The sequence below is a fragment of the Eptatretus burgeri genome, chromosome 15 (genome assembly GCF_056783735.1).
Source record: "Eptatretus burgeri isolate ZD-2024b chromosome 15, Ebu_testis_v1, whole genome shotgun sequence".
NCBI lineage: Eukaryota > Metazoa > Chordata > Myxini > Myxiniformes > Myxinidae > Eptatretus > Eptatretus burgeri.
The window spans coordinates 11,968,971-11,994,455 of record NC_140975.1 but is presented as its reverse complement, the minus strand read 5'-3'; the positions used below and the strand labels follow the sequence as shown (position 1 = coordinate 11,994,455).

At 45.1% G+C, this 25,485-nt stretch overlaps 1 protein-coding gene across 2 annotated transcripts in view; it reads left to right on the top strand.

Annotated features, from left to right (window-relative positions):
- Positions 1-25,485, top strand: part of SLC22A23 (solute carrier family 22 member 23) — a 36,348-nt gene that overhangs the window by 8,273 nt on the left and 2,590 nt on the right. The window contains exons 1-7 of one of the 2 annotated variants that reach the window (XM_085856911.1): positions 9,815-9,943; positions 10,353-10,456; positions 10,640-10,794; positions 17,998-18,166; positions 18,811-18,935; positions 23,437-23,554; positions 25,169-25,383. In XM_085856911.1, coding sequence (XP_085713037.1) covers positions 9,830-9,943; positions 10,353-10,456; positions 10,640-10,794; positions 17,998-18,166; positions 18,811-18,935; positions 23,437-23,554; positions 25,169-25,383 — 1,000 coding nt within the window. In that variant the 5' untranslated portion in view covers positions 9,815-9,829. Of the gene's footprint in view, positions 1-9,814; positions 9,944-10,352; positions 10,457-10,639; positions 10,795-17,997; positions 18,167-18,810; positions 18,936-23,436; positions 23,555-25,168; positions 25,384-25,485 lie in introns of those variants that run through there. The other variant, XM_085856910.1, reaches the window with a different exon arrangement.

Genomic DNA, 25,485 nt, shown 5'->3' with positions numbered 1-25,485 from the left:
CACGAGGGGGGAAGCTACCAGAACTCTACTCTGGTACTGAGAGTGCTGTGAAGTGTGGTGGTACCATCTCTGACTTATTTCCAGTTGTTACTGGAGTCCTTCAGGGGTGTGTACTTGCCCCCACACTTTTCAGCACTTGTATGGACTGGATTTTAGGGAGGATGTCGGAAAGATCAAGCTGCGGTGCATCGTTTGGGAATGTCAAGATCTCGGAGTTTGATTTCGCAGATGATGCAGTCATCTTTGCGGAGACTTTCGAGGAGACCTTTTGGGGGCCCTCGAGGTGCTGAATGAGGAGTCGGAGCCGCTGGGATTATGGGTTTCTTGGGTCAAAACTAAGATTCAGGCTTTCAATGCCATATTGGATGCTGCTGTCCTGTCTGTGTCTGTTTGTGGTGAGGATGTTGAGGTCGTGGAGAGATTCACTTACCTTGGCAGTGATATTCATGTCGGTGCCGGCTGTGAGTCAGAGGTCAATAGACATCTGGGTCGGGCCTGGGGAGTCATGGATTCACTGGATCATGGGGTGTGGCGCTGCCGGTACCTGTGCGGGAGGACAAAGTCTGAGTCTTCAGGTCCTTGGTGCTTCCAGTCTTGCTCTATGGATGCGAGACTTGGACTCTGACCAAGGATCTGAGACGGAGACTTAATTCCTTTGTTACCAGGTCTCTTCGGAGAATCCTTGGCTATCGCTGGTCAGATTTTGTGTCCAAGGAGTGGTTGCTGAGAGAGACTCAGATGAGATTTGTTACCTGCATGGTCCGTGAGCGTCAGTTGCGGCTGTATGGACATGTGTCTCGTTTTCCTGACTGATCCTGCTCACCAGATTCTCTCAGCGAGGGAGTCTTGTGAGTGGAGGAGGCCAATGGGCCGACCACGTGCCTCGTGGTTGCAGCAGGTTGACCAGCATCTCAAGGAGATGGGGATGGGCCTGGCATCTGCCTGGGGGAAGGCCAGACGGAGGCCCCTGGAGTACCGCCGGAAAGTGTACGCAGCGACGTGCTGTTCTGGCACATGCTCCCATACCTGACCTGACCTGACCTATCAGACACACGCAACGCACTTCATTCCGTTAACCCACGAGACATGAGTGGAAGGTCTAACTGCACGAAGACGAACAAAATAACTGCCTGAAGATCCCTGTATGTTGGGTGCCATTGCCTTAATGGCATGCAATTTTGTAGAACCACAAAATATATATATATATATATATATATATATATATATATATATATATATATATATATATATATATATATATATATATATATATATATATATATATATATATATATATATATATATATGTTAGTTGTAGAATTCCCGCCCGCCGGCGTGCGAACGACCGCGTCTAACCAATAGCGGTTGCTTCGCCCACCGAACGGACAATCCAGTCGTGGCTTTCCGGATCAACGCCGGAAACCAGCCACGGGTGTGTTTTTAACCACACCACAACCTTGTCCGCACTCGACCCGCGCTACAGGGTCCGATCGCCACATCTTCGATTTACCTAATTATTCGCGCGAGTAGGTTACCGAGAGATTGTACCTCAACAGGACCGCTTGGAAACGAGCCGCTTAAGCAGCTCACTTCCTTTTGGGATAACCGAGCGGGGTATTATCGTGCAGTCCCGTTGGACCCGATCACTTTACCAACTATTTAAAAACCAACTATATTCCGACTGCAAGATGGGGCAGTTCAATGAGGGAATGGACGCAACGAACAGGTTTACATTTACACAAGGACATTTATTATAATAAAGCACGTATGCAATTAAACAAGGCAAAACACGTATGCAATTATACAAGCAACAAAAGCACGACAAAAGAACCACAACCGTCTACTTATTATGTACAGTCACTTGCACTTAACAGCAGTTCCTACTTATTAGACGGGCCCACGGACACACGTACGCACACACACACACACACACACACACACACACACACACACACACACACACACACACGAAATTGTGGCAGAGGCCTTTAATAATGAGCTCCAGCTCGGAGGACAGGTGAACTGAAACCCAGAGCCTATCTCGAACCTCTCCACCTCGTGTGGTCTTCAAGTTGTTCGGACCCGGGCTCCAGCGAGAGCGAGCTGGATCCAAATTGCCGTGAGCTGCGATCCTTCCCGAGCTCCCGTGAATCCTCCCGCGCTTCTCAACAGGTGCTGGTGAGATGAGGCGCCGATCCTTCTCGTCGATTCGTCGCTTCCCCGAGGAACCACCTCCAAGAAGAGGTCGATGAGTCGCACCAAGCCAGGAACCAAAATGGAGAATAAAGAGCTCCACAAACCAAGAAGAAGAAGAAGAAGCCACCACTCGCAACTCGAGCCGGGCGACCAGCTCAACTCTCTTCCAAGCAAAGCAGCTCAAAGCAAAAAGCTCTCCCGAGCCAAGCAGAAGCCGAAGCTCACTGAACCTCCAAAAAGCCTCCTCCCGAGCCAGGCCTCAGCCGAAGCTCACTGAGCCAGCCGAAGCAAAAAGCTTCGAAGGCCTTAACCCTAACCCAAGCCAAACAGGACCCGAAGGTCTGCTGAACGACTTCTCTCGACTCCCTTCTCCAACTCTGCCCACGAACAAAAGAAAAGATCTCCTCTTATCCTTCTCCCGCCCTTCCCCCGCTCCCGGCGTGACTCATGACTCATGCCCTCGTGCACCATCCCCCGCTCAGCCACGGGTGGGAGGGAATTGTTGACATCATGAGTCACGGGACGGCAGGGTGGTTCTTCCTCTTCGCAGAAGAGGGGGAGGGATGTCTCCATTGTTCGTTCCCTAACTATTAAATCGATCCGCAGCGCATCTAATCGATTTCTGAACATTTAAACAATGAAAGGTGAGCTATCTAGGGAACAAGCACTTACCGACATAGCTGACTAAAGGAACCTGTATGTTGTGTGCAATCAAATTCCCAAATTCGTAACACTACCCCCTCCCCTTTTTACAGACTCGTCCCGAGTCGTCATATTTTCGTGTGACCAGCATGTGTAAGTTTTCCGCTAGTACGTTCTACCTTCGGATCCCTGAGTGCGACATTTCTTTATACGTGTCCCAAAAATAAATAACCTAATGCGCTGCGTAACGAACTAAACAAACTCTCAGACTCATTCGGACAACTTAACTAAAATTGCCGGCGCTAAAACAAACATGCAGGTGAGGTTCCACATATTTACAATTTTCACTCAACTTATCCATTACTTAACCATGGCCCAGGACCTGTGATCTGTGAAAGGGGAGAAGGTAAAAGTCATTACAAAGTCATTGGTGCAGGGGAGTGGATGGAAATGGTAGCAAAAACAAATGGTAGCATGATGGATGCACGGGCTGCCTGCAGGGCAGTCCTTGCAAAACTGGATGGTCCTGGCGCACATGGTGATGGATGGACACAGGGGCAAATGCAAACAAGGGCTCGCGGGCATGGGGTCATGGCAGAGGCAGGCAAACTAGGCATGGCAATGCAATCCCATGCAGAACAGGCTGCTGCAGCACGACAGGCCGGCAGGTGAAGCTGGCCGGCCTCTGGTGTGGTTCCAACAGGTCTGGAGGGAGTGCGGTGGTGCCGGCCGCTCTGAAGGTGGGCTCGGACCTAGCCTACTGTCTCCCCCCACTTAATCGCCTTTGTCTGTCGCTGTCCATACCCACTCCCTTAATTTGCCACACAACTCAACAACATATATCCCCTCTTTATTTTTATTATTTTTATTTCCCTTTTTTTTTTTATTCCCTAACCCCCTTTCTAGTCTTTGTCTGGCTAACCTATCCTGTCAACCTCGCCTACTCCCAACCCCTACGTTCCCTCTCTGGAGGGGAATAGGGAGAGATGCGTCCTGTCTCGAGGCCCAACAAAACCTCAGAATGGCCTCGTCAGAGTTCAGCGGTCTACCAAGGTGGGTCCAGCGGCCTACAACGAGCGAAGGGGTACATCTCCTAACTACCCTAACATTTATTACACCTGAAACTACCCCGGGGCTTTCCAAAAACTACTCACACTTTAAAACTATCGGTTCTAAAAACCATGATTCCCGTCGCCTGTGTTGGTGTTCCATTATAAATTTGGGCCTTGCCCTCAAATTTTCATTCGTGTCCTCGCACAATTTCCTGGCTGGGCAGCGTGGCTCATGGATGCATGCCTGGTGTCCTTCTCAACTGGGTTCAGCAGCACTCCTGAAGACCAAGTCAACGCTGATCAAGCAGAAGAAGTTGGCAGAGCCATACAGGCTAAGATGGATGGGAAAACTGTTGTGGATGCAATGGTAACCAAACACAAGGTCAAATCACTTGCAAGCCTCAGATCTGGACCCAAAGTCAATGGCGATATATATATATATATATATATATATATATATATATATATATATATATATCTCTTTCTTACCACTGACTGATTCACTGATTAAAGATCGGTACCTTCCAGGTGACGTAGAAAGCTGAAATTGTGTGTGCCAATGGACATTGAAGCTGGTTCACCAAAACAAAAATCACAATCATTGGACATCTATAAATGAAAATATAAATAAATGAAAAAAAATGCAGTTGAGTGACCCGAGACAATGGGGAAGCACGGTGTAATTTTGTGTGCCGACGGACATCAAAGCCGATACACCAGGAAAAATGACAGAACCATCAGCAAGCATTCGAAAATGAAAATATAAATAAATGAAAATAAGTAAATGAAAAATCAAATGCAGGTGAGCAACCTGATACAATGCGGAAGCACGGTTTGTATGTTTACAAACCATGCCTGTTGCGGGTGCCGTGGTGGCAAAGTTTCATCCCCTATCATGTGGAGGTTCTATCAGGTTTTCCTTTGTCCTCACACCTGTTTCTAAAGCATTTGGTTATCGGATTTGCTTTACAAAGGTTAAATGTTTCCCTTTGTGAGTTTCATAGCAAAATGTATTTGATAACGCCCGATTTCCAAGCCGTTTGCAGTATTATCGTGTTTTCTAAATTACCGAGCCAATTTTTTTCCACCCGAATAGTTCGGGAATTTTAGCAAATTGTATTGACCATCTGTGAAAAAATTGCTTACCAAAAAATTTATTCACTAATGTATTCATCTCGGTGTCTACAAACACCTATCAATTAGTGCAAACCCAAATCCTTGTGGAAAATTCTGGGGAACCAATCAAAGTTCGGGTGCTCAGAGGGCCTGCGCGAAAAAATCGGAAAAATTAACTTTTGCCAATATTGACTTGTGGGATGTCTAACTCGGGGTTTTTTTAGGGTGCTGAGTTGATTCCAACCATTAGATTTGAGGAAAAATGAATCCCTGGCCGTAAAATATTGATATGATACATTTTTAGATATCTCAGACTGTGTTTTGCGGTAATTTGGCTCAATTGATTCAGATTGTTCAAATTGTGCTGAAACCAGCATACAACATTTTTGAAACCACACTCATGCGTGAGGAAAAATCCTCCGGTGGTCTAAACAGAGGCCGCTTTCGGAATGAGTCTTCTCATAAGTCTTGGGTTCAGACTCTGAACCACTTCTCGTTCATTCACCAAGAGCTAGAAATAAGCATGGTCAAATGTGGGGTACCTGTCCACACCGACGTTAAAAGAGCCTAAATGAAGAGAGATAACGATGCTGTCAACACCATAGTTGGGTGGTTGAAGGAAGTCAACCCTTTCAATGCCACACGGGACAAGAAGACTCTGGTGTCCTTCTCAACTGGGTTCAGCAGCACTCCCGAAGACCAAGTCAATGCTGATCAAGCAGAAGTTGGCAGAGCCATACAGGCTAAGATGGATGGGAAAACTGTTGTGGATGCAATGGTAACCAAACACAATGTCAAATCGCTTGCAAGCCTCAGATCTGGACCCAAAGTCAATGGCGAGAAGCTGGTCATTGACTCACTGAAGCTATTCAACCGCCTCATTGTCATCAGTGAGCGTGAAGTCAAGACCAAAGAAGCTCTGCGCTTTGAGTTGACGCCAAAACCGATGTCTCTGTTTGACAAAAATCAAAAGTTGCGAAAGCCAGACAAGGCTGCCCGAGCAAGGTCCCTGAAGGCATGTGTGGCACCTGTCGAACAACCCCCCTGCACAAGCCTTGTGGTTGATGATGGGTGGCTCCTGCACAATGTCAAGTGGGAGGCTAACCTTACTTGGAAGGATGTTGCCGAGAGCTACCTCCGGTTTGTGATGTCCATGGGGAGCCATTGCCTCCGGATAACGGTGGTCTTTAACGCATATGGCAGCTCCAACAAGGACCATGACCACTTGAGACGAACAAAGAATGTATGCTGTGACATTCAGATTCGTCTGGATCTCAAAATCTTCATTGCAAGAGAAAAGTTCCTCGATAACAAGAACAACAAAGCCCAGCTCGTTCTGCTCCTTGCTGAGACATTTAGTAGGAATGGAATCAGTGTACAGCAATGCTCCGATGATGCCGACACGTCCATCGTCCGCTCAGCTCCAGATGAGGCAAGAGAGTCCCTTGTCGAGGTGAGGGCTGAGGACACAGACGTCCTGGTTATGCTGCTTCATCATGTTGCAGACCATCCGATCTTCCTCACGACAGCCAAAGAAACATCTTACGATGTCGGAAAGATCCAGGAGGCCCTCCCAGAGATATATTGGAGGTATCTCATCTTCTTGCACAGCTTCTCTGGCTGTGATACAGTGTCTGCAATTTTTGGGTTTAGCAAACCAACATTGCTAAGCAAGCTCTGTAAGACTGATGAAGCAGAGAGGGCAATGGATGTGTTTATGGACATCCGAGCTGAGAAAGGTGATATCATTAAAGCAGGCTGTGATCTTTTCATGCTCATGTTCCATGGGAAATCCTCCAAAGACTTGGAAGACTTGAGATTCGACATCTTCAGCAAGCAGAGCTGCTACTGGGAGCATAAAACCTGAGAAACTCCCCCCCCGACAACAGGAGCTGCAGCACAGCACTCTCTCCGAGCTTACCTCCAGACAAGAGACTGGCTGATGCTGCAAAGTCCATCGTTGGATGCCCGGGACTATGGATGGCAACTCACTGAGCAAGGATATGCACCAGTCCCTTCTACAGACCCCATTGCACCGGACTACCTCCTGACGTTTGCCAGCTGCAACTGTGCGGGGGACTGCAGCTCACTCAGGTGCTGCTGTAAAAAGCAAGGAGTCAAGTGTATTTCTGCTTGCGGCATCTGTCATGGTAACTCTTGCCTGAACATAAACCAGCTGGATGACAAGAGGAGTGAGGAAGATACTGGGGAGTTTGATGAATAAGGTTGTAAAAGCTGACGAAGCAACATTTCCATTGAGCACAGTTCTGTTAAAAATGTCAATGAAATACATTTTATATGATCAAGGAGTGTTTTTTTTTCTTAAAAATAATGGTTGGAATCAATTCAGCACTTCAAAAACCCCTAGTTAGACATCCCACAAATCAATATTGGCAAAAGTTAATTTTTCGATTTTTTTTTTTTTTTCGCGCAGGCCCTCTGAGCACCCGAACTTTGATTGCCTCCCCAGAATTTTCCACAAGGATTTGGGTTTGCACTAATTGATAGGTGTTAGTAGACACCTAGATGAATACGTTAGTGAAGAAATTTTTTGGTAAGCAATTTTTTTCATAGATGGTCAATACAATTTGCAAAAATTCCCTAACTAAAAGGCTTTGCCTCAATCCCATCATCCAGTGAGCTGTCTTACGGAGGGCAGCTGCACAAGAGGTACTCTCACGGAGTGGGTTTTAAATTTTCATTGCGGTTTTTGTAAGTTTTACGGTGGCCGGAGTGCAAATCCTGCCAACAACCTCCTGAAAAAGTAACCCAACTCCAGGAGGACGTCCGCAGACACAGTAGTTGGGCACTAGATATGGATGGCCGTTGGCTCACAAGGAGCTCCTCTGCCCTTTGACAGGTTTTGTTTTTAATCCTGCTGGGTGTCCATATCATACACACCCTCCTCACCAGAAAACCTGGTGGAGGAGACGGTTTAGTCGCTGACAACCCAACCATGGAACAGGTTAGTGCAGATTTACATGATACCTTGACCGAGTCACAGATATAATCTGGCCTGGCCTGACCCCCCCCCCCCCCCCACACACACACACACACAAACACACACTTATTAGTGTGTGTATATACACATATAAATATATGATTATGATGTACCATACTCTGCTATAGAGCAACAGTGCTACCGTAGCAGTTTATTGGCAAGGTTCATGCTGGGTGGTTTGCCATTGCCATCCCAGCAGTAGTTATGGCAGGAATTTGTAATTTTCTCAACATGCCAGTGATAACTCGCCTCCTCTTCACGAAGGGTACCATGGGATCTTCAACGTCCACCAACTAATGCCTGCAAACGGGATCCCCATTGAACGCCCATCCAAGGGACAGCACACACATTGATGAATCACCCTGCCTGTGAAATACTGGGATGACAATTTATAGCCGGGTCAGGATTCAAACCCAGGTAGACACTTGGAGGTTATTGTGCGTACCTCTTGGCCATCCTGCTCCCCCCACCGCACACGCGCACACACACACGCACACATGCACACACACACACGTACGTTGAGGTTTTTACCTTCGTGACCTTTCATCCTAATTATTGTTGTTGCAGCATTCCTTGTATCATCTCTGGCATGCTACCCCAGGCACTCCTTGTAGTGCAGCACAGCTTGTACTGACTCGTTGCAATGGGATGTCGAGCTGTTACATTACCACCAACCGTCATGCCCGTGCAAGTGTGATGTTTCACAATAAGGACAGTTAAAGTTATGGACAGTATCTTTTAGATTTGTTTTTTTTCTGAAACGGTCTATTTTAGTAACAATGGGGTTTGTACTCGGCAACCTGTTTATCTGCCTGCTGTGGTCATTGTCTTTGCCTCGCATCATGGTCGGTGCTTGATCCTGTTGCTTGCTACCTGGTCATCGCTCAGTTCGTGGCTCGATGAACTTCCTCGCAAATTGGTAGTCGAACAGCGTGGTACGTCCAGTGAGGCATTGAGACGGTGATGTCACCTGCATTGAGCGGACTGCCAATTGCCTTTCAATTATAAATATTCTTTGCAAGAGCGCTCTGCGGCATGGTGGTACATTCCAATTCGAGAATGTTGTTTGTTTTTGCCCTGACTTGTTTGTTTCTCCCCTCTTGATCTTTTCACGCATTGTTCTCAGGGATGTCGTGAAAGGTAGCAAGTTCAACCATGAGCTGATTTTCCAGGTATGCTGAAGTTAGTTGAGGTGAAAGAGAAGGTGTAGGTAGGAGAATTCCACTGTGAGGAAAAGAAAAACATTGCAGATACATGAATGTGATTAGAATGATCCTCTGAATACCACGGAGGGGCGGAACATCCCGAGGTGTGGTCTGTTGCAACACACAGACAAGTGTTCGGACAGTCATGTTAGGTCGTTCCACTCTGTCCGCTCTTCCATCATCAAAAGATCTTTCCAACCTATGGCCTTCCTTTTGCTTCACTCATCCGCGTCTTCAGGTGAATTTCAATTGAGTGAACCCCGGCACAAAGGCAGGGGTTGCCCTCTCTGCAGCCATGCTGGAGGAGTCAACCAATTGAGAAACTATCTGCAAGCATCACTTCTGGAGATTATGTTTTCACTCCTGTCGTCTGTCTGTCTGTCTGTCCGTGAACAGAATGTCTCAAATAGTTATGGACAGATTGGGACGAAACTTCGTGGACCGGTTGGGTGTGTGACAAGGACGAAATGATTCTGTTTTGAAGAAGATTCGGATCCGGATCCAGATACGAGCATTAAAGTGATTCTTCACCATTGGGAGATGGGTCCAAAAACGATACTGTATATGCCACGATATATCATGAAACGTTGTTGACAGGTTATGTTGAAACTTGGTCGATGAGTTGGGTGGTAGGTGGCAAGAACAAGCTCATTCGATTTTGGCTTGGCTCCGGATGCAGATCCGGCCTATCGGTGGGAAAGGAAAAACGTAAACTGTTCAGCCTGGCAGAGGTATGCGCTCTACCGAGTGCCGTTCGAGTGCGTTGTGATTTTCCTGGATTTTCAGGTTCTGTTGCTTTGCGTGCTGCAGGTTTCATCGCCCTCTTCGATTTGAAGTTTAATCTGCACATTCTTTTATTTAATGCTCGTTCTTGCCGTTTTCAGGAAACAGTCAAGTTTCCTTGAAGTGACTATTTTTTTTCTTCTTCTATTTTTTGCCGGTTTTATCAACTCGCATGGATATATGTAGGTTCAAATCTGGACTCGCCATGTTGTACCAGTTTAATCAACCGCCCTGAACCACAAAAGGGGGAAACAAAAAAAAACCCAGAAATAAGCCACTCGATCTCTCACCTCCTCTCCTCTTTGTTATGATGCACTCCATGCTTCCTCACCCCCTTCCCTTCCTTTTCTCTTCCAGTGGGATTTGGTTTGTGATCGACAATGGAAGGTTCCTCTGGAGCAATTATCCTTCCTCGTCGGTCGGCTGCTCGGCTGCATCGTTCTGGGCAGTCTGTGCGACAGGTTGGTTGACCTTGAATTCCCAAGGAGTCGCCGCAACTACATTTACTTCACACGTTTATGTATTTTTGTATCAAGTTATGGTAATTAACGTTGCGATGCACTAAATGTTACTTTTGCTATGACAGCCTCCGTTTATTGCTTGCCATCATTGAATCCTCTGACCCTCCCATGACTCGTGTACAGGGTAGGCCGACGTTGTGTTGTGCTGTCATCGTTTCTCATGCTCGTGGCTATCTGCATTGTCATCACACTGTCTGTCAATGCAACCATGTTCACAGCGCTGAGGGCCTTCGAGGGACTGTTTCTGGTCGGCGCTTTTATTGCCTTATACCTCACACGTATGTACCGGGCTTGGGATTGGGGTTGAAGCTGCTTTACTGTATTATTATAGTTGATTCCTTGTACTCTACTCTCAGTATCTCCTCCTAGATACCGTATACATATTCATTTGAGGTTCAAACCAAACCCAAGCTTAGAAAATGGTATAATGGAAGTGGCAAGAGTTCTAAAATCTCACCCTGCACATTGCCAGTAGTTGGTATTTGGTTCGAACCTTCCCCCCTCCTCCTCACCCCCCCCCCCCCGCCTCCCGACAATACAAAAAGGATTCACATTTGCTAAAATGCAGTCCCTCTTTAAAATTGATGGAAGAGAATGCAGAGTGCTCGCTCTGTACTGAATCATGTGAAAAGGCAAAACCAAGACACTTTTGTCAGATGCAGTTTCATCGAACAGCAGACCACAGCTTGGCCAGCATGCTCCCTCTGAAAGGCTACGGACGACTCGGTCTACAAGTTTCTCATTTTTCGAGCTTACCCTCGACATGAACGACATGAACAGCCGCAGCTGTTGTCTCTCCATCAATCTGCCTGCATGGCTCTCGTTTCTCCGATGAGATTTCGATATGCGCCAAAGTCAAAAGTTCACCGCACAGTCGACTCCTGCAGTGAAAGGGATTCCACAAGCCTCATCTTCACTGTCCAAGAAAGAAATCCTCGTGTTGAGTCGAGCACTCGAGATGACGGCGTCGACTTTTTGCTCGTTGAAAGCGATCACCTTGTGAAATGTTTCCCATGTGCACCAATTAATCTGAAAACCTGTGCGGCCAACGCCACAACAAGGTGGGATTTATTGGGGATATGGTAGTGTAGTAGTAGTCGTCACAGTAGTGATTTGGTATATGATGCTTGAAGGGAAACGAAAGTCACATTTCAAAAACAATCTTATGTAGCAATTAGTAGTTATCAATTTGTTTTTATGAAAACGTTTCACTTTGCACATTATCGTGGAAACATGTAAACAGATCATCGGGCGGTGAATTGTCCAATGGAGGCACATGCGTGTCATACTGTTGTTTGATACGTTCTCATCCTAAAAAATATCACGAACTATGTCCACTGTTGTTGTTGCCTCTGCCATCGAAAGTGGATGGTGGTTATGGTTTCACCCGTTTGTCTGTCTGTCTGTCTGTCTGTTTGTTTGTCTGTCTGTAAGCAGAACTTCTCAAGAAGTTGTGGATGGAATCGGCCGAAATTTGGTGGACAGGTTCGATGTGTGGCAAGGAAGAAATGATTAGATTTTGGTGAAGATCCGGATCTGGAGACTACAATTAAAAAATGATTCTTCACCATTGAGAGATGAGTCCAAAAACGATATATATCACGATATCTCAGAAAGTTGTAGACAGGTTTGTACGAAACTTGGGTGAAAGGTTGAGTGTGTGACGAAGAACCTTTAAACCCTTTACAGCACTCCAAGACCCATAAAACCCTTTGAGAGCCCTAACAGCCTTTTGACCCTTTATCTATCTATAATTCCAGGTGTGTGTGTGTGTGTGTGTGTGTGTGTGTGTGTGTGTGTGTGTGTGTGTGTGTGCGTGCGACCGCTGTTTCACGACAACCACTGGTCCAATCTAATTGAAACTTGCCAGGTATATTGCTGGGGACCTGAGCATGTGCCTTTTCAAGGTTTGATATTAATAAGACAAGTGGTTCCCAAGTTATGGCCATTTATTTACCAAACCAATGACAGGACACGTTGCTGCATAGGCATGGCCGATGGGGAAAGGGCGCCTTAGTCACCAATGACAGGACACGTTGCTGTGTAGGCGTGGTCGATGGGGAAAGGGCGCCTTAGTTACCAATGACAGGACACGTTGCTGCATAGGCGTGGTCGATGGGGAAAGGGCGCCTTAGTTACCAATGACAGGACACGTTGCTGTGTAGGCATGGCCGATGGGGAAAGGGCGCCTTAGTCACCAATGACAGGACACGTTGCTGTGTAGGCGTGGTCGATGGGGAAAGGGCGCCTTAGTTACCAATGACAGGACACGTTGCTGCATAGGCGTGGTCGATGGGGAAAGAGCGCCTTAGTTACCAATGACAGGACACGTTGCTGTGTAGGCATGGTCGATGGGGAAAGGGCGCCTTAGTCACCAATGACAGGACACGTTGCTGCATAGGCGTGGTCGATGGGGAAAGGGCGCCTTAGTTACCAATGACAGGACACGTTGCTGTGTAGGCATGGTCGATGGGGAAAGGGCGCCTTAGTCACCAATGACAGGACACGTTGCTGCATAGGCGTGGTCGATGGGGAAAGGGCGCCTTAGTTACCAATGACAGGACACGTTGCTTGGCGTTTTGCACCCACAGTATCTATCTTCTATCTATAATTCCAGCAATCTCTGTTTGTTTGCCTTTCAAAAGGTTTGAAATTCATCGGACAAGTGGTTCCCAAGTTATGGCCAAGTGAGAGCACGTTCCCCATTACGGGTTACAACGTACGGACTTCCAGATAGTGATGACTTACTGTATTCTAATAATTTCTCGATTTCTTATGCGCATTTATGGATAAACACAATGCCTCAATCCATTTGTCGTTTACGAGAGCGAAGGAACGGCCTGTGTGGGCATTTGAAAGTTTTTTTTTTTTTTTTTTTTTTTTCACGTACGGGCATGCGAGAGTGAAGGAACGGCCTGTGTGGTTGTTGTTTCTGGCACACGGTTTGAAAGTTTTTTTTTTTTTTTTTTGCATGTACGGCCACGCACGTACGGGCACGCGAGAGCGAAGGAACAGCCTGTGTGGTTGTTGTTTCTGGCACGCGGTTTGAAAGTTTTTTTTTTTTTTTGCATGTATGGCCACGCACGTACGGGCACGCGAGAGCGAAGGAACAGCCTGTGTGGTTGTTGTTGTTCCTGGCACGCGGTTTGAAAGTTTTTTTTTTCTTTTTTTGCATGTATGGCCACGCACGTACGGGCACGCGAGAGCGAAGGAACAGCCTGTGTGGTTGTTGTTGTTTCTGGCACGCGGTTTGAAAGTTTTTTTTTTTTTTTTTTTTTTTTTTTTTTTTGCACGTACAGCCACGCACGTACTGGCACGCACTAGTAACCTGAAAACAACTTAAGACTCCCAAGATCCTTTTGATCTCTATGACCTTTTATACCCCAAAGACCTTTCTGACCCTTAAGACCCTTTAGACCCCTAAAACCCTTTAAGACTGATAAGACCCCTAAGACCCGAGAGACCCCGTTCCACCCTTTAGAACCTTTAGACTTCTAAGATCCTTTAGATCCTGTTAGACATTTTAGAACCCCAATGACCCTGATACTCCTTTCTACCCTTTAGACCTTCAAACCTTTCACACCTTTTAATACTCTGTAGACCCCTTTGACCTTCAGACTAAAACGTTTCACTTTGCATCTTATCACTCTTCCGTATTCAGACACTCTTCAGACCCCTTCAACCTTTTAAGACACTTTTGACACCTTGGACCATTTTGACCCTTCAGACCCAATTTAGACCTTTCAACCTTTAGAAACCTCAGACCTTTAAGCATTTACAACAATAAATAAAAATTCTCGTTTCCAGGACCATACTCTGTGCAGAGCGTTGGTGCTGCCTCAGCAGTCTCCTTGGCTCTGTGGGCACAATCCTGGACGGGTTGTCACTCCGACACAGGATACCATTTAAACCTTACATATACGATAAACGACCTTTCATTGAGTACATCCTTCCATTTATTTGCCACACAACACAAATCCTGGCGAGGGTCTGCACTCTCTGATTGCTCGTTCTTGTTTGTTACTTGCAAAATCAAAGATTCTCAAGTATATTGGTTGGTCTGGTCTGTTATTCTGTCATTCTTTGTCTTTGTTTGTTTGTAATCGCGTCCAGGTCACAATTCTAAACCGATTTTGCAAGAAACTTCACCAAATGTTGGAGTTGACCATAAGCAAGAAGCCTATTGATTTTAAGAACTCCCTGCAGGAGTTCACGTGCCATCGCTAAACTAGCCTACTTTGTTACTGCTCAGAGATTTGAATGCTCGACGCGCCACGATACCATGTCAGGGAAAGAAGAATGAGTTGCTTTTTTTTTCTTCCTTTCTACAAGAGCGAGGCTCATGGAAGAGCAAGGTTAAAATGACAGTGGGGGTAGCAGGGCAACAATTGGGCACAACCTGCAAGGGGATAAAAAAAATAAACCGGCAAGGGGGCTTACGAGTCGACATCTCATTAAGGTTAAAAATTCCTCGGTTTGCAAAACGAGTTTTGCTCAAAATAAACAAAAGAACAAAAGTGATTTGTTGCCTTTGTAAACAGAGCTGTTCGCACTTCAGCCATTGTTTGGCAGGAAAGGAAAGAAACGAAGGCGGTTTCTAATTCCATCGTTTACGTCTGGTGCATGGTGACTGTCCAACCTATAAATAGTAACAAAATAATTAATTAATGTGACCAACTACATGCTTGGCTGCTGTGTATCAGGTTTGAGATGCATCTCTTTGGAGCGGTAATTCCAACATTCCAATTCTCTTAGTCTGTTCACCGGTTCACTCTGAGCAGATCTAGCTGCGGAGGGTGGTAAACTGGTGAGCAGTTCATTCATCATATATTTTTTCATTGTTCTGATCGGTGCTTTGTAAATGTTTTATTTTTTTCAAGCTTAATGTTGGAGGAATGGATTAAAACTCGTAATGGCATATCAAAGGGCAGAAGTGATGACGGATTTGGACCAGATTATTGGTTATGGGGCAGCGTCTGCAACGGTGGGCAAGTAGTGGGTGTGGGGTTCTTAATTATGAGCCATCGTCACGGCAGATAATTGGTGCCCGTCAAACGATTTCTTAAGATTGTAATAACGCCGATTCGGTCTCCATCAACTAGTCATGTGTCGGCGGCACGACCGATTTATAAAAAGGCCAAAAAACAAACAAACTGTATAAACGTTTTTAAGTCTATTTGCCTTTTGTTTTTTTTTTCCGTCCATCCGATTCGTACAAACTTTGGGACGAGTATGTTGTTGATCTCCCGGATTATACTGCTGTTGATAACGATACTGATAATGAATCCACATTTGAAAATCAATCGCTTGAAGGTAAAATTGAGTGAGTGGGGAGTGGGGGGTGGGGGTGGTGGTGTCCAGACCAATGCCTGCACTAATCAGCCCAAGGGGGACCTCATCTTCGAGCAAAGATAATTACGAAACGACATGCTTTGCAAAAAGCAAACCCGACACACGGCTGATCGGGGCTTTTGGGCAGCCCCAGGTTGAGACGTTAGGGATACTTCTGAAATTCATCCTTCGAGTGAATGCTGGTTGAGGGATTACTCATTGTGTGGGTTCTGTGTTTTGAGTTACTAATCGTGCAATGACTATGTATAATATATGATGTTCTTATAGCAACTTGGTCAGGGTCTTGATGTAGGTGCAAGGTGTTCCTGTATGTCTTGTGTTGAAAATTGAGATGACTTTCTCCATTTACACCATGAAGACAGTTTGCCGTTTCTAGTTTTGAAATGCTTGGTGTGTCGAAATCAAAATGAGTCGATGCTTAAAATGTACGGATTGCAATCTGAGCTAATTCGGTGCACCCCCAGTAAGAAGATAAAGCGATGTGGTTTGTGATGAGTTGTGGTTGTTTTGCTGCCTCGTCATTCATTCAAACAGGCTTTCCTGTTACTAACTCGCCGAGGACCCTCGCGACTTATCACAAAAGAGTTCTAATATCCTTGTGCTGCACAGGTGTACATCTGCTAAATCAAAGTAGTGTGTATAGGTACATCCAATATTCTTTACAGAGCATCAGGCCAAGTTGAAAGTTAATTTAGCTGAGAATAAACCCCCTGGATGGGTCTTCACGCCAACGCAGGAGGCTATAGAAGCAACCCTATGACATGCCTCCCCGGCCCCCCGTAACTCCCAAAACACCGAGAGGTTTTGCCATTACCTTCGCAGTGAGGATGACATTTGAACCTGTAATCGCTGGATTTACAATGCGGAGGCTCAGGCAGTCGAGCAAACCCAGAAACCGAATCGAAGTACATGTCATGACATGCCGCGGAGTGGCTACCCGTACTTAGGGTCAGTCTGTCTGGATGACCGGTAGAGCATCCATTAGGTGCTGGGACTTGGGCCAAGGGTTGATGTAATCGTTTGAAGCTCTGCAAAGAAAATGGATTTTGGAAAGGTATCAAAAGAACGTTTGACGCATTTGTTCTTGATCCACTTTGGTGATGACAAAAATAATCCCCGAGTCCTGGTGCATGGCTGATGACATTTCCTCCCTCTTGTTGCTCTCTCAAAGATACCACTCGACCTTGCAGGTCTTCCGTTGACTTATTGTGTTCAAAGAACTGGAGTGCGATTCATTTAGACGTTTCACATTTATTTTCCTAAAACCGTATGGCTTGGTGGTTGCAATGCGGATCAAAATAAACAAATGAAAACAAAGACCTTTTCTACCCTCGTTAAACCCACACCTGCTCACCCAAGCCTTCCTCCTTCCAAATTTCCAGTTTTTCCCTCCTCAGTTTCCTTCTCTATCTGTCCTTTCCTCCCCACACCCATTCATTGTCCAAGTCTCCCACTGTCTTGTCCTTTGACTCCACTGTCGGTGTTTCTCCCCTCTCTCTCTCTACTGTTCCTTTTGTCCTGTTTCGTCCTGATCTGTTCAGTGTAGGCGTACTAGCTGTTCCACAAGCTTCGAGTAAAAATAAATAAAGAAAGAAATAAAGATGGGCATCGAGCAAAATTGCCAAGGGTGCCATGGATATGAGGTCAAAACTGCACGCCACGGTGCTTAGAATGGGTTTGTTTGGCTTGTCGGTTGAATCCCCATGGACCTCGGTTGTACAATTGCACCGATTGTGTTCTCCAGCTGGTACATAATTGGGTGGCATGTCGTTTTGCATTTAACATTTTGTATGGGTGGGCAGGGGTGAAAGGGGTGGGGGGGGTGTTACTGCCAAGGGAGCTTTGTGGCCCAGAGATTTGCACTGGTTTGGAAATGAACAAGATGGATGCACACGGCTTGTTGTTAAATTGTGATGTTTGAGGTGACTCTCATAAAGTATGCAGTATCATTCAATTTAGGGATTGGAGTTGGGGGGGGGGGCATTTGGGGGTTTGGGTTGGAGAGTATCATTCCTGCTGATACAAGGGAAGCCGTCTGTGCTCGAACTGTGTTTACTGGATATGGTGACATCCGTTCCAGGCTCCAGGTAATGTGCGGTGTGTTCCGGTGTGCACGTGCACGTGTGTAGGCCTCGAGGTGTGCGTGCCAGATTGGAGACTTAAAGCGACTGCACTGGGCACGTTTGCCCTCATCCTGGGACAACTCCTCTTGCCCGGCCTCGCCGCCGCCTGCCAGGATTGGCGCATCCTGCAGGGGGTCCTGGCCGGTGCATTCATCATCACTCTCTTCTGCTGGAGGTGTTTTCACTTTGTGTTTAGGTGTTTTGATCTTGCATTTGTGGCAGCCATAGCTGCCTGCAAACGCTGAATTGCTAGCCAAAGCCGGGCATGCATTGTAGTCTCAACGGCAGTTTCGCATGCTGCAGGTCATTAACGTTACATACAAACTCCGGAAATATGTCTCATTGTTTAAGGGGACAAGCTTGTTGCATATAATATGAGAAAGATGACATGCACAAATGCACAGATGTTGATGAAACACGGTCTGTCTTAGAATCAAAGCCGTAGTCCATCATTGCATGCACTTCTCGCTGAATCACGACTGCTTTTATCTTTCTGCTTCGTCTGCCTGTGAACGCAACCGACTGAGCTTTCAATGAGAATTGGATGCGATGGAGCGTTAAATGGTATCCACCCTGCCATCAATCCCATTTTGACCCCATCTCGCCAATTAGCTTAGCTGTGATTCCTGCACGGGGTTGGGAGGAGTACGACGAGGATGTTAAGCTGTACGTGTGGCCTTTTAAAGGCAACGGTAGTTCCACATCCTGACATGTTGCTGCAACTTTAGTTCAATCGTCGGTGGGTATATACCCGTTGACTCTGTCGAGTTCACAAATGGGATGCAGCGTTTGACCTTGCAATGCATTGTGCCGCCGTAGGTTGTTCCCAGAGTCTCTCCGTTGGATGCTGGCTACAGACCAAGTCTCACGGACGACCCATGCGATCCGATTGATAGTTAATGGGCAAGAGGGTACGAATGACAAAAAAGCAGAATTGCTTGAAGGTGAGACGTCGCTTGCCTCATTAATTTGCTGACGTTTTTCTTCCCTAACCTTACTGGCTGACCATCTTATCTGACCTTTGTTCATCTTCTTTATTTTATTTTTTTTGGAACATTCTATTTATATACAAAAATTATATTCCATGGAACAGTGAAAGGATAGAGGGTAAAATGGAAAGGACAATGCGGTAGTTGAGTCACAGTTGTACACAATAAGCAAGGGAATGAACAAACAGGAAAAGACAGTGAGGAAGATGTGAGAGTCAGAGAAGAAGAAGAAGAAGGAGAGATTGAAACCTCTAAGTAAGATGGTTGGTTTAGGAAGGATCGATGGGGGATAAAACAAAAGATGGTGAGTTGGGATGGCGGATAACACGTTGGTGGTTTACTGCTCGATTGAAGCCTCGAAGGAAGATTGCACTAGAATTTGATTGAGGGAAGAGTTCACATGCTGCTGCGGCGGTTGCTGCTGTTACTACTCTGCTACGACTACTTCCTCCTCCTATCACACAATAAGTCGCATAGCGCACACAATTTGTTACCACATAGTTCTGTCTTTTGCGAGTTTGAGTGCCTCATCCCATTCAATGTCCATTAGCTTCAAGTCATTGGAGACTGTCGATTTCCAAGTAGTCCTCGGTCAACCAGGCTTCCTATTCCCTGTTGATTTGCAGGTATTCCTAAGTCTACCCAGCTTTCTATTTCTTTCTTTATTCATTGTAATTATTGCTTTTTCTTCTCTTTCACCTCTTTTACTCTCTATTTCTCTCTTTATTTAACTATCTCTCTAACGAGAAGTGACTTCTTGCAGAAAGTTTTTCTGTTAGGCTCACTTGGTTGCGTCTGGATGGGTTTGAGGGTAGTGGAGTCGCGGCTGAAACACGAATCCTATCCAGGTTCCTCCTGATGACTCCATCTTTGCTCTTTATCTCTTCGAGTTCCTTCTTGGTCTTCTGTTTGATCGATTTCCAGGTAGTCCGAGGTCTACCCATCTTTCTATTCCCTGTTGATTTCCATTCGATGATTTGTCTTGAAAGTCTGGTTCTTTCCAATCTTACCATATGCCAAAACCATCTTACTCGTTCTCTCAAGATTTCATTTCCAGGTTTCTGTTTTATCCGTTTCCTTAAATGTGTTTCTATTGTTTGCTAGCTTTTTCTCACAACTTTCCAGAGGCTTCTGTAATCCATGCCATCAGGCATTTTTTACATTTATTTTTTTTTGTAATAGTCCACGTCGCTCCTCCAACCAACATCACAGGTAAGACATTGCTCTTGCATAGCCGGATCTTGGCTTTTGTGCTTATGCTTTTGATTTTCCAATTCCATTGTGAAGTGATGCCATCACTTTTGCAATCCGAGATGTGACTTCATCTTCCCTGATTCCATCCTCTGTTTCCTCATGGTTTATGGCATATGGTATAATCACGTTTTTTTTTCATGGCATATGGTCTAATCCATACGTTTTCCTGTTGTCGGTGAATGATCATTGATATGGGATGTTTCATCCCTGCATAGGGGATTAAAACTGGGCAGATTTATCCCTTTAAATATGAATTGGGGTTACATGTGTTCCATTTCGATAGGAAACAAGCAGAACCCCATGTCTGGGGGCTTGCTGCAAACATGCTACGACCCTTTAAGTACAGATCGGCCGTTGTGATGCCAAACAGGCCGACGGCTCATCAAGTCCTCTTAAGCTGAGGTGTACAAGACCGTTACCACAGCCAGAGATGTGAGAAGAATGTCTTTATGAAATTTGACGACACAATGGAACATAGAAAGAGTAATTGGTAGAGGTTTTTTATTTTTATTTTTGCCTGCATTTGCATTTATTATTAGTACATTTATTATTAGTGCAAGATGCACACAAGAGATTATGTTGATGGATAATAACGTAAAAGGTGGAATAAAATGCCCAATGTTTTTTTTTTTCCTTCAGCCATCCAGCTGATTGATTTAAAGGGTCGTAGCAGGTTTGCAGCAAGTCCCCAAAGCCCACGACTGTACTCCGCACATGAATGAATCTGACTACACTTTGCAGTGGGCTGTCTCTAATCCTGAGATTTGTGTTATCATGTTTAGGCCCTGTCTTCAAGAACTTTGTTACCCTCGCCGAAGGAGAGGGTATTGCATTTATGTCCGTTTATCTGTCTGTCTGTCTATTTGTCCGCACAGAACTTTAGTGTTTTTCTCCACAACCGCATGTCAGGTCGAGATTAAATTTTCACCATGGGAGCGACGACTCATGTACAATGTTTTATTGATAATGACGTCATCGGTCACAGGGTGTGGCAGCCATGTTAGAAAAAAAGGAAAACATTGGACCTCTGTATCTCTGAAACCACACCAAGGAAAAAATAAGCTTGGCACATGGCAAGTACTCCTCATAGGGAATAAGTGTGATGTTTTTTTTTTATGATGTCATGCAGTCATGGCCAAAAATATTGGCACCCTTACACTGTTTTTTTAAATAATGCACCATTTCTTCCAGAAAATTGGTGAAATTAAAAAGTCTTTTGGAATCCACACATGCATTTGTTTGGTTTGCAGTGGAACAAAACAAAAAAAAAGCTGAAAAAAATTACTCAATCTGAGCTTATTCCACACAGAAATCCAAAAATGGCCCGGACAATATTATTGGCACCTTTTAGAAGTTTAGAAATGATTTGATTTCAAGCAGCTGATTTTCCTTTACTTTGTGATTGAACTCACCTGTGGTGAGATGCAGGTGCCTGCAATATCAAAATCACTCATTCAACCAGTTTGAATAGAGAAAAGGAGTCATTCTGCTGTTTTGTGTCACTGTGTGTACCACAATGAGCATGGAGAAAGGAAATTGTCTGAGGAAGTCAAACACAAGATTGTAGCCAAGCATGGACAATCTCAAGGCTACAAGTCCATCTCCAGAGACCTTGATGTTCCTGTGTCCATCATACACAATGTTATCAGGAGGTTTAAGGCCCATGGCACTGTAGCCAGCCTCCCTGGACGTGGCCGCAAGAAAAAACTTGATCGAAGATTGCAGGGAAGGATTGTTTGAATGGTGGAGAAAGCACCTCAATCAACTGCCAAACAGATTCAAGCTGACCTTCAGACACAAGGTACGACAGTTTCAGCTCACACCATCCGTCACCAACTCAATGAAAGGGAGTTATATGGCAGGAGACCCAGGAGGACCCCACTGCCGAGAGAGAGCCACAAGAAAGCCAAACTGGAGTTTGCCAAAACACACCTGAACAAGCCATAATCCTTTTGACGTCATAATTGCATATATAGAATGCTACATCTGATGAGTATGAAAATTTGAGGGTCATCTGATAAAATGGTCCACAGAAAAAAATTTTGTTGATGATGTCATCAGTCACATGATTCAGCAGCCCCATTGTAAAAAAAATAAAAAAACCTTCAAAAATCTTGTTTGAAATGACTGAACTGATCGAGGTGAAACTTTACACATATGACTGCCTATCCATGAGGAACAAAAGGTTTACAGATATGACGTCGTCGGTCACATGGTTTGGTAGCCATATTCGATTTACCCTAAAACCGATAAAAATCTTCTCCGGAATGGATGGACAGATCGAGGGGAAACTTCACACAAATGTTCCCCAGCCAAGGGGATACCAGGTTATTCATGAATATTTGATGTCACATGGTCTGGCAGCCATATTGGTTTGAGTGAAAATCTTTTTTAAAAACCTCTCTTGAACTGCTTAATTAGTTGATGTGAAACTTCACACTTATGATCTAGTAGTGATGGGAAATATATATATATATATATATATATATATATATATATATATATATATATAATTTCAACCTGATCGGACGTGTGGTCTGACAGCCAGAATTATTTAATATTTTTTGATCTGGTTTCTTTTTTATTATTTTGAATAAAGCTCACTTGGCTGTGCCTGGATGGGCTTGAGGGTAGAGGAGTAGCAGCTGAAATGCGAAGCCAATCCAGGTTCCTCCTGGTGACTTGATCTTTGCTTTTTGCTTGTTCCAGTTCCTTCTGATTACTCCAATGCAGGACTGTATCTATTTGGTCTTCCATTGGATTTGAATTGAATTTATTTTAATCCCATTCTAAATTCAACTGAATAACAATAAACGTCATGTGTCAGGGTCAAGTGTCCGATCCAAGCGGGATTGCATCAAAGTGAGACGTCTTGGTACCCGGTCATCACTGCCAGCAGTTATAAAGTGGCAGTTCTAGTTATATCTCTTATTAATTACATAACACACCAGTTCACAAACACCACCAAAAGTCCTGGCGATGTTCTGCAATCTCCAATTGCTCTTTTTCTTATTTTCTTTGCATTGATTTTCAGGCCAATACTGTTCCCCTTCTTGGATATGGCATCCATATTATTTTGCATGTCACCTGCATTTGTAGAAATGAGAAATTCATCAGAGTTCACACATCTGTTTTTATAGGATCGAAAGCTTTCCTTTATGGAAAAGAAAGTTATCTCTTTCCTCGTCTATTCTCCGCACAGCCCTTTCAGCCCTAGATGTTCAGCATGGAAGGTTAAAGAAACCTCAAAAATACATGATGTGCTCACTGCGGAAAACCCGGCAGGTGTGGAGAAACCTCATGATTCTCTCCTTCACTACGTGAGTACTTGCACTGTCTTTTCGTTAAAAAAAAAGACCGAGCGTTTTCACGGCGGTGCATGCTTGCTTCATGCAAACTGTGTTAGTGGTGTCTGGTTAAACATGTGTGTTAGTCAAATAGTTAGTTGTTGGGAGTGAATTCTTCTTTGCTTATGTGCAGCACAAAGCTGCGGATGTGGGGTAGCATCACTGGCTGAGGGCACGGCTTTGCCGCTGATGCAATGTCCATTGCTGGTTCGGGCAGGAATTGGTAATTTGTTCATGGTGCCGGCTATAGCTCGCATACTCTTCGCAAAGGACACAATGGGATATTTAATGTCCACCAATGAATGCACAGACGTGTCGCCCGTTTAACGTCCATCCGAGCGACAGCACACACATTGATGAATCACCCTGCCTGTGAAACTGTTTTATAGCTCGATTTATGTAGCTTTTTGACAGTTTATAGCTGGGTCGGGATTCAAACCCAGCCTAAACAGCTTGGAGGTGAGTGTGCATACCTCTTGGTCTAGGCCATCCTGTCAGCCCTGTTGTGAATGAATGCAATTACTTTTATTTCATCAGCAAAACGTGCATTTCTGGCAAACAGAGAGCCGAGGCAACCGTAAATTGCTAAATCTGTCCTACCATATGTATGTTGGCACCCCTTTTGTAGAAATGTTGCACTCCACGTTGAACATCACAGTATTAGTTGTTGAACAGTGTTTTTGCCAGAGTGCCACACAAGCACAAGCATGGCACGAAGCTGGCATAAGTCTGGGGATGGCATGTTTAACCATGGCCTTCATGCGGGTAACCAAAAACAAAACCTCATCTCGCCTTCCTCTCCCACCTCTCTGACATCCTCATGAGCCAAGTGTGATGTAGGGAATGCGTTTCAAATAAATAAACAAAAACCGTGGCTGGGTACAAATTTGCTGCAGTAATGGCCCAGACATTGACAACGGCTAAAATTGGCACTTGGTGCTGTTCAAAGTTTGGACGTTATTGGATTACATTTTCACCTTGGAGTTGGCAGGATAACTTAGAGGTAGGCACATTCGTCTGAGATTTTTAGCCTGAGTTTGAATGTTGGGGCAGCGATAAACTGCTACCCTGGTGTTTCACAGGCAGAGCGAGTTATCAATGTATGTGCCGTTCCTCGAATGGACGTAAAATATCCCACGGTGTCTTCATGAAGAGTAGGCGAGAAACAGACGTCACTCTAAACAAATTCCAAATTCATGCTCTTACTTTTAGGGAGTACAGCAGCCGTACACGGTACTGCCACGTTCCCAGCAATGATGCAAACCAGCAACCACCCCGGCTGTATACGATACGGCGATTTTCACCTTGACTACTTTCGGTCATACGACATCTTTCTTTGGGAGACATCCTCTGTTAAGAGGCACAGAGATTCCCTTCGACGCCACAACTGTTACATTATTCTTTCGTTTTTACACTTGAACTGCAAAGACCTAACAAGACCAAGTTTTTAAAAGCACATATTTGTTGTCCATGTTAGAGATAAATGGGTAATAAACCTTGTGGCAATATGATGTCGGGCTCAAATATGTGTATAACCTGGAAGCTGAAGTCACTCAAACGATTGTATGATCCTTCATGACCCTTCAGATTCATTGGTTATGCCATAAACCATTGCTTTGCACGGGCCATCAGGGACAGCAAGGCCACATTCTTTTTCCTGTACTTTTCGGATACCGGGACTGCCGGAGCTGCCTGCGTGGTGGTTATGCTACTAGGTGAACGATTCGGTCGTCGTGCCACCCTACTGGCTGGCATGTTCGCTACTGGGACCAGCCAACTACTGCTACTTGTTCTTGCCAGCTGTAAGAAGGGAGTCCTCAGTTTCCTCCATTATTTTCTCATTACTTCCTATTCTGTTTCATTCTTTATCAAATAGATAAAGATATCAAATCTTTATCATTTCA